We start from the raw sequence: 9,828 nt of genomic DNA on the forward strand, positions 1-9,828 counted from the left end.
TCAACCAAACAGTGCCTTGGTGTTTCAATATCCACTTAAATCATGTTCGTTTCATTCAGTCTTAATAGACTCTGGACTTTACATGTTAAATAGCTAAATGTATATAAACTAGCTGGTTAACTGGATGGTAGTACCTGCTGTGGACGCGCTGCAGGGTTTCTGCACGGCTCCACGTAGAGAGAGAATAAACACTCCCAAAACCCCTCGCTCTCAGAAAAGCATCTGAAAAGTCCTGCTCAGGTTTATACAGGAAAGATCTCTGAGTATGCTCCATGTTAGCCTAGTTCAGCTTCATCTTCATCCATAATCTCGACAAACAATAAGCGCTTTTCCTCTAGCTATATGCCTGGGATCTTAAACCAACCAACCTCGTGACGTCACCAGCGCTGCACGGGCAACATGGCGGCGCCCTAGCTCAAACGTAACAAAAATAAATATATTATAATTTAGTGTGTAAACATTTTATATAAAAAAATCCCCCCCAAATAAATTCCATTATATATAATCCCTTAGAAAACTTGTACAAACTGAAATGTTTCATGTCCCCTTTAAAGACCAGCTTTGACCATCCGAAACCAGCTGGGTTTTAGCTGGGCAGTTATAAAAAGCAGTTAAATTTCCACAAAAAATCCACAGCTGGCTTTGGGAGTATTAATCTAAAGCGTATTATGCTCCTCACCTGAATGCTCAAAGTTTACACACACCACACGTCACATCAGCTGATTTTCCACCATCAGACTAAAGCCCTGAATCAGGTCCACTGTGACCTTGTAAGCTGATTATATCACCCTGTCCCTTTTTTAACCTGATCAACTCCCTGCTATTCTTCCATTAGCGACCCTTAGCACAACTGCATTCCCTTAGAGTGATTAAAAAAGACATAAATTTTTCCTTAAAATAAAATTCTAGCAGTTTTTTCCTCTTACCAGAAATCAGTTGTAATCAGTCACCCAAGACCTGTTTTTACAGTCTACTCTTTTAGTTTAACACTGATGTGATGAAGCTAATGAAGCCAACAAGTACAGAAATTCACCAGTTAGCATAGTGCTAACTCCTCAAACCACGTGAAAATGTTCAGTAATCTCTAACAGACTTGATTATTATTTCCAAAAATAGTAAAAGCAGTAGTATTATACAGTTTATTAGCACTAAAATGTGTTTGGGGCTTATTAAATTACATCTACCTTTAATCTATCTTCTCTCTAGGGACATGTTTTCATGTTGTTGGGATGCACAAATAAATACTGTGTATTGCAGAATCATCTAGTAGCGTTAACAATGCTAATCTGGGACAAAGTGGGACATTATATTGATTGAATAAAAAAAAAAGGAAAATAATTATCAAACCAGTTGTAGCAAACCCCAAATTCTTTAGATATCTGTTTTTGGAAATGTTTTTAACAATAGGAATTACGCTAGTCACAATAATTACACTACACCAATTGGTGTAGTTCGGTTTTATTTTATTTGTTATTCATTTAAAAAAAAACATTTTTATATTCTAGTGTCTGAATATTCTCAAAATGTTAAACGTTAAATGCTCTTGTAAACACGAGGGTGTAACTGCAATATTATGCTATTGAATTATCATTTTATCTGTGGAATAAAACGGTCTTAATTTTTAAAATGGGTTTAAGATGATGCTATTGTTTATAGCAATACAAGCTAGCTAGCATACCTCATGTTTATACTTAATAGTAAATAATACAGTGTCAGAAACTTAAGCACTTAAGCAAGACTGTAAGAGATTACTGAACACCTCCACACTTGCAACGACTTTTGAGGCATGCAGCCTAATGCTAACTGGAATGTATAAGCAACATGTTGTTTACATGTCTAATAAATTAAGCAGGAGTAGGAGTTTCAAAATTTAAAAATAGTTTTTAATTAAACATTTTGGGCCCTATTTTTGCAAAATCTGGTTGCGCAGCTTGATTTAGGGCGTGTCAGTGTGTCTTTGCTCTCGTAACAACAGGAAAAGTACACACAGCTACTTCCAGACAGTGATGCAGGTCCAAGGTGTGAAAATCAGACATGGTGCACCTGTGTATTTTGTTGCCAAAATAGCAATACGCCACAATACAAACAATATGAACACACCTAGTTCCAGACCATCATGCCCATCGGTGTAGATTTATTAACAAGCTCAGTAATTCAGGTGCAAGGTGTGAAAATCATCATGGTTCACCTGTGTATTCTGTTGCCAAGATAGCAATACGGCACAATATGAACACACCTACTTCCAGACCATCACGCCCATCGGTGTAGATTTATTAACAAGCTCAGTGACGCAGGTGCAAGGTGTGAAAATAGACTGTTGGCAGGGTGTAAGATAGCAATGAGCCTCAGGACGTGGGCCCTTAATGTTTAATTCAAACTACCTTTTTTAATTAATGTCTTATTATTCATATTAGCAGCTGATTTAGCATTAGCGAGGGTGTTAGCATTAGCCTGCTTTAAGACAGTTTGATTAATTTTTCTTTTTGCTCCTCTGTTTGTCGCAGACCACGGCGAAGTCAGAAACAGCCTACTCACCGGTCTGCGCTAAAGCCGACGACCCGGGCGAGAAGAACGGAACATACGTTGGCCTGTCACCAGTTGAGAAATCCTGAACAGGGCACACTTCAGTATTGGTGTGTGTGTGTTCTTGAATGTGTGTTTATGAATGTGTGTGCATGTCAAAGGTCCCACAAATGTTGATATCCAGAAATAGCCGTTTTTACAGCAGGGCCGTTTCAGCTAATGGAAGGAATAGAGTTTAGGAAGCTGATTGGTTAATGAGATGTGACATTTTACTGGCCTTCAACTCAGGACTACAAATGGAGCCGTTACCGAGCGAATGAGTGAGTGAGTAAGTGAATGAGTGAGTGAACGTGTGAATGAATCCATGCCCTCTTTGCCTTGTTGTGGTCATTTATACTGAACTATTTTGCATATCTGGCTGCCATGGCGGGTCATTTCAGGTCACAATCAGGATTCAGGGGGTCGAAAAGAAGCTACAAAGCCCAGTTGTGAACAGGGAGGGGTGGGTTGGGGGGTTGGGTTTTCCATTTTAAAATTGGGCTTCCAGTACTACAGTGCCTTTGCATAGGACATACAATTTACGTGCCTTTTGCACATAAATTTGGACCCATTTCATGCCAAGCAACTATGCCAATAAAAAAACATATACTAAGAAAGAAAATCAAAAGCATTCCAGAGGAATGAGTTTATAACATAGCATTGCATTGGAACCTGTATACATCACTTAGCATGGTGCTAACTTCACATCTGAATTGAAATGTTAATATATTGGCCTCAAACTTATAATCAACTCTCAAAAAGTTGTTCAGGTTGAATCAAAATGCATCCTCTTCTGTTTATTTGCAATATTGAAAAATATTGAATCAGTTGGAAATATTAAAAAGTTGCGGCACACTTTAAAAACTCTTTTTCATAATAGAATCAATTCAATAAAATACATTTAAATTGGGCTCCAATATTAACAAATATATATATTTCAGTTTGTTTTTTGTAATTGATGTGAACATTTTTCACTTATTGAATCAACACAATTCCAATGAATCATTGGAACTGGGGTGCACAAACTTTTGCACACCCTGCACTCGGTGTGTGTAAATTGAACTATTGGCCAAACTGCCGCACGCGCTTGCCCGTGGTGTGGGCAGGTTTGTTAGTAAAAGGAAAAATAAAGTGCACAATTATATGTTATATGTTATCTGTGATTTGATTGCAGCACTGCTGACCACTGAAGTCTGTAGTCGGTGTGACGCCCATATAAGGAAATCTGAGTCTAAGCTGTGTTTATCTATGGTGATAAATATCAATCAGCGCTTTAGAAAGTCTCCACTAGCTCACTTTGTGTTAAACACACATCGTTCACATTCAGTTCTGCAAACATCTCCTGAATGTCTCTGGATCTTCTAAATATTGAGCTCATTAAGGAGGTGAACTATGCTAAGCTATGCTACAAGCTAAGCTAACACTGCTGTGCACTGAATTGACATTATGTGAACTAAACTCACATCTTGTTGTAGAGCATTCAAAGCTGCTTAAATGCAAACATAAAAAGGAACACTTAATCCAGTCTACCACTAGAGGGCACTACATGGATGTATTTACCACACTGCACAAAATATATTATGTTAAATCCAGTCTAAATGTCTAGAATCAACAATATTATAAAATGATGAAACTTATTTTTAAGTCATTTTATATACTAAAAGGTTTTTCACTGACAGACAATTGAGCTAAATTGGGTAATTGAGCTAAATTATTATATGATTTCTTGAAATTAAAAAAATATATATATTTTGGTAACAAAATATGTACCTGGCACTTTTTGAAAAATAATGTATTTCTTATAAAAACAAATTTAAAAAATAACTAAATTTAAAAAAAAGAACTTGTTATTTCATATTTCATTTGTAAATTGTTTAACTGTTTAATTTTTAAAAAAAGTAAAATCAAGAAAATATTTTCTTGAAAAAAACTTATTAGTTAACTTTAAAATAGTTTAAAAAAAACAAAATGACAAAGCAAAAAAAATGTGAAATACGATGGTGTTTGGAATGTGTGTGTTTACCACAGAGTGAGATTTGGAAATTGCAGATTTGGAAGTTTTTGTGGTGTGGTTTTTTTTTTGTTTGTTTGTTTGTTTTTCTTTTTTTCAGATTTTTTTTTAAATGGGCGCAACACACCGATTATAAGACAACTTTGGGGTTTTTGTTTGTTACTGAATTAAAATGATGGGGTGTTTATTTTTTTTGAATGGATGAATTACGCTAACGTTTTTTTTCCTGTTTATGTTACTCTCTATGCGTGTTATCAGCTTTCACTAAACCTGCAGCGACTGAAGTAAATACCTTTATTTCTCTTAAACCGATAAACGCAACAGTATATGTATATTGTCATAATGCACTAGATAAATAAAGCTCAGTGTTACATTAAGGAGTGTTATGTACGTGTAAAACGTCGTTTAGGGTGGGCTCGGTTCAGTTTGTACACAATCTGTGAGTGAAAGTGGATTTTTTGTCCCAGGTTACCTGAACCCGTCCCGTCTGCTGTGGTCAGTCTGTTGACCATCGCTATAGTTTATTAACCCATGCTGATATGATCATGTGCCAATCATGTGATGAAGCTGTATAGGGGGCTTTCCAAACACAGGCTAAAGCCAGGTCTATCCTAGTCCTGATTAAAGCTAAAGCTGTGTTAGGAAATCCCGACCTGCCCGGTTCGGCGAGGTCAGATTTCTGCTTTCTGTGAAATGATGAGCCTTACTGTCATTTATCTGCTGTTCCAGATCACATTCAAACCACAGCTGAGGATAATCACACTGCAACAAATGTCCTCTCAGCAAGAGAAACCATCTCTTCTGGTCTAAACATAAAATATTCTAGGATTTATTTACTAATTTTATGTTCCACTCTCAGATTATTGTGTTTATTATAAGAAATAGTGCAGAGAAATTTGCTTTGCCATTAAATTTTACAAAAACTTACATTTTCAAAACTTTTGCAAATTTCGATTTGTTCAGAGGTTTTTTACAATCCATATAATTTTGTATATTCCCAGACATTTCCAGATCAGTGTTTATTTCAAGAAAAAATATAAAATATTGGCATAATATTGATCGTTTTGACCACATGTTACGTAATGTTATGTAATATGTAATTACATGCGCTTAAAACAATGATAGATAATTGTTTATTTCTACGAACAAAATAAGATATTCAAATGATTGTGCCTACTTAAAAAATAATCAGATCATTTTATTCATGTTAACAAAACATTTATTTATTTAATGATTTATTTTAATATTATAATAAATAATGCTACTACATAATTGTGTACTATAAATGCTACTACAAAAGCAAAAACAAACTTTCAGTAAATAGAATTATCTAAAGCAACTAAAATGTATAGAAACTGGATAAATAATCCTTCTTCTTTCTCATAGTAAGAAATGTTTGATATTAAGACTAGATTAATGATGAGGATTTCTCTTGCTAAGTCGTATTTTTTGCAGTACAGGCCAGTGGCATGAGTCTGATTCATTTCAACACCAGAACATTTCACAAAATAAACAGACGACTTTGGTCCAGAGGAGGTCCGAACATCACAGAAGTTATTGAGTATTATTTGCTAAGTGTTATAAAGTGTTATGATTGCAGAAACAGGGCTTGATGTACACTTGATTTAGGAGACAGGATGATTTGTGTAGTTGAAAGTTTAGCAATAAGCCTGTTTGTAATGTGATTTTAAAGCTGTGTAGTTTTGACCATATCGGATGTACAAACACTGTTCTTGTGTGCCATACTTGTATAATGCTGTGTGAAGACAAGTATGAAAGACATGATGTCTGTGTACAATTTACACAAATAGAAGTTATCCACGTTTATTTTAGTCGAGTTTAATATAGTCTAATCTGTATAGGATATAAAATCCTTGCATTTCAATTTGTAGACTCAAATTTCTATACAGAATTTTGTATATATATGAAAAGCCATCCTCTTTGTTTCCAATAAAATATTAAATCTGTTGTAACTAACTTGTGATTGGTCTTTATTACGAATCATACAACCCCAAATAAAACAGTTTTTTAAATGTTTCTTAAATGTACTGTACTTTGATGGTCCTTTCTTCTAAGAATCTCTGGAATACTGTTTTATCTGACCATAATACATGTTCCCACTGTGTGGTGGTTCAGCCCAGATGCCTGCGAGCCCAGAAAAGTCAACATTGCCTTTGGTTACTATAAGACTGCATTGTTATCCCCTTGCCCATGTAATTGTACCAGTGACAGTTCTTGATGCAGTGATGTCTCAGAAATCAGAGATCACAGGTGCTCAGCTAAAGTTCCTGCCCTTTCCTTATATGCATTGAAATTCCTCCTGATTTCTTGAATTGTATAATAATATTATGCACTGTAGAGGGAGAAATATGCAAATATATTCCATACTTATATCTTTCTCATGCATTTGTTACAGTACTGGAGAACTACTGCCCATCTTTGTTTCTCAAAGACTCTTTTTTGTGGATACCTGTTTAAAATCACATCATTTTTTATCTAGCATATTAAACAATGCTTTGTGCTAATTACCCACCTGTAGTTGTAGTTTAAATAGTACTTCAGGATGATGGGTAGTGTAGTCCTGCTTTCTTAAAACTATAGGAACAAGTGGAGAACTGTTGTATGGTTTTTTTTCTACCTCAAAAAATGTAATAACTACTCATTTGTGAGTTCCCACAGCTAGTACATAAAACAATTTTGCTTTTTATTTTTACCTCACTAAATTGCCACGTACCAATTTCTTTGCAATGTGTTGCAATATAAAGGGCAGGGCGATAAGAATAAGATGCCTAAAACATAACAACAACCACCAGCGTACAAAAACCTATGATGCCACATGTATGATTAAACAAATCATTTATTAGGATTACCATTACATTTTTAGGCAACCTTGGCTATGTGGGCCTATACATGTGATGTTGGTGTGAAAAAGTGCCTGTTTCATTATTTCTTATTTTTTTGCATGTTTGTTACTCTTAAATGTTTCAGATCATCAAACTAATTTAAACTTTACTCAAAGACAACACAATTAAACACAAAATGAAGTTTTTAAATGAAGTTTTGGTTATTAAGGAAGAAAACAAATTAACTGTGATTTATCACACCTGAGTTCAATTTCTCTAGACACAACCAGGCCTGTTTACTGCCACACCTGTTCAGTGAAGTAGACCAAAAGACTTAAAAACTAGACATCATGCCAATAACCAAAGAAAATTCAAGAACAAAGGAAAGAAAGTAATTGAGATCTATCAGTCTGGAAAGGTTTATAAATCCAGCAAACCACAGTGAGAGCCATTATCCACAAATAGCGAAAACATGGAACAATGGTAAACCTTTCCAGAAGTGGCTGGCTGCAAGAACACAGCGACGACTCATCCAAGAGGTCGCAAAAGACCCCACAAAAACATCCAAACAACTGCAGGCCTCACTTGTCTCAGTTAAGGTCAGCATTCATGACTCCACCATAAGAAAGATACTGGGCATAAATGGCTAGTATTACCACTGCTGAGCAAAAAGAACATTAATGCTTGTCTCAAATTTGACAGAAATCATCTTGGTTTTTAAAACATTCGGGAAAATACTCTGTGGACTGACGAGACAAAAGCTGAACTTTTTGAAAGGAGTGTTTGTCCCATTACATCTGACGTAAAAGTAACTCCACATTTCAGAAAAAGAACATCATACCTACAGTAAAACATGGTGGTGGCAGTGTGATGATCTGTTTTGGAAAATGGAACCATGAATTTAGCTGTCTAAAACAAATCCTAAAGAAGAATGTCATCTGTTTCACCTCAAACTGAAACAAACTTGGGTTCTGCAGCAGGACAATGATCCAAAACACACCAGCCAGTTCACCTATGAATGACTGAAAAAATGCACTAAAAACACATTGTCTTGTTTTTGCCACTTTAAAGGGTACTTGAGTGATGTTTTTTTAATGAATGGATTTCGACAGTGGCCTGAAATGCAGGAATAAATGTATTTTATCACTAGTGGCGGGAATTTCATAATATTATATAATCACAATACATTGCCAATGAGAACAATTACATAATGATACTGTAAATCTGTGATACTTGAAATATCATGAGATGATAAAATACTTCTAAATAAACAAATATGTTTTTTTGTGGTGAGTTTCACAGAATTTGACTATATGATTTGATTTGATAAGCTTTCTCACTGGCCACTTTATTGGAAACACCTACTAAATTGTGCCTCCACTGACTGGTCACTTTATTAGAAACAACTACCACATTGTTCACTGGCCACTTTATCAGAAACACCTACTACATTGTTCACTGGCCACTTTGTTAGAGGCACCTACTACATTCTTTACTGGTCACTTTATCAGAAACACCTACTACATTGTTCACTGGCCACTTTGTTAGAGGCACCTACTACATTCTTTACTGGTCACTTTATCAGAAACACCTACTACATTGTTCACTGGCCACTTTATCAGAAACACCTACTACATTCTTTACTGGTCACTTTATCAGAAACACCTACTTCATTGTTCACTGGCCACTTTATTAGAAACCCCTTCTACATTGTTTACTGTCCACTTTATTAGAAACCCCTACTACATTGTTTACTGGCCACTGTAATAGAAACACCTACTACGCACATTGTTTACTGGCCACTTTATTAGAAACACCTACTACATTGTTTACTGGCCACTTTATCAGAAACACCTACTAAATTCTTCACTGGCCAATTTATTAGAAACCCCTACTACATTGTTAACTGGCCACTTTATTAGAAACACCTACTACATTGTTTACTGGCCACTTTATCAGAAACACCTACTGCATTCTTCACTGGCCACTTTATTAGAAACCCCTACTACATTGTTCACTGGCCACTTTATTAGAAACACCTACTAAATTGTTTACTGGCCACTTTATCAGAAACACCTACTACATTGTTTACTGGCCACTTTATTAGAAACACCTACTACATTGTTTACTGGCCACTTTATTAGAAACACCTACTACATTGTTTACTGGCCACTTTAATAGAAACACCTACTACATTGTTTACTGGCCACTTTATTAGAAACACCTACTACATTGTTTACTGGCCACTTTATCAGAAACACCTACTACATTCTTCACTGGCCAATTTATTAGAAACCCCTACTACATTGTTTACTGGCCACTTTATTAGAAACACCTACTACATTGTTTACTGGCCACTTTATCAGAAACACCTACTACATTGTTTACTGGCCACTTTATCAGAAACACCTG

General features: G+C 35.5%; 1 protein-coding gene across 2 annotated transcripts in view; it reads left to right on the forward strand.

The window, feature by feature from the left end:
• scarb2b (scavenger receptor class B, member 2b) overlaps window positions 1–6,546 on the forward strand; it is an 80,775-nt gene extending 74,229 nt beyond the window's left edge. For both annotated transcript variants that reach the window (XM_049466161.1, XM_022676324.2), the window contains one exon: window positions 2,505–6,546. In XM_049466161.1, the coding sequence (XP_049322118.1) occupies window positions 2,505–2,612 (108 nt within the window). In that variant the 3' untranslated portion in view covers window positions 2,613–6,546. The remainder of the gene's footprint in view (window positions 1–2,504) is intronic.
• Window positions 6,547–9,828: the final 3,282 nt, after the last annotated feature.

This window comes from Astyanax mexicanus, chromosome 17 (genome assembly GCF_023375975.1).
Source record: "Astyanax mexicanus isolate ESR-SI-001 chromosome 17, AstMex3_surface, whole genome shotgun sequence".
Taxonomy (NCBI): domain Eukaryota; kingdom Metazoa; phylum Chordata; class Actinopteri; order Characiformes; family Acestrorhamphidae; genus Astyanax; species Astyanax mexicanus.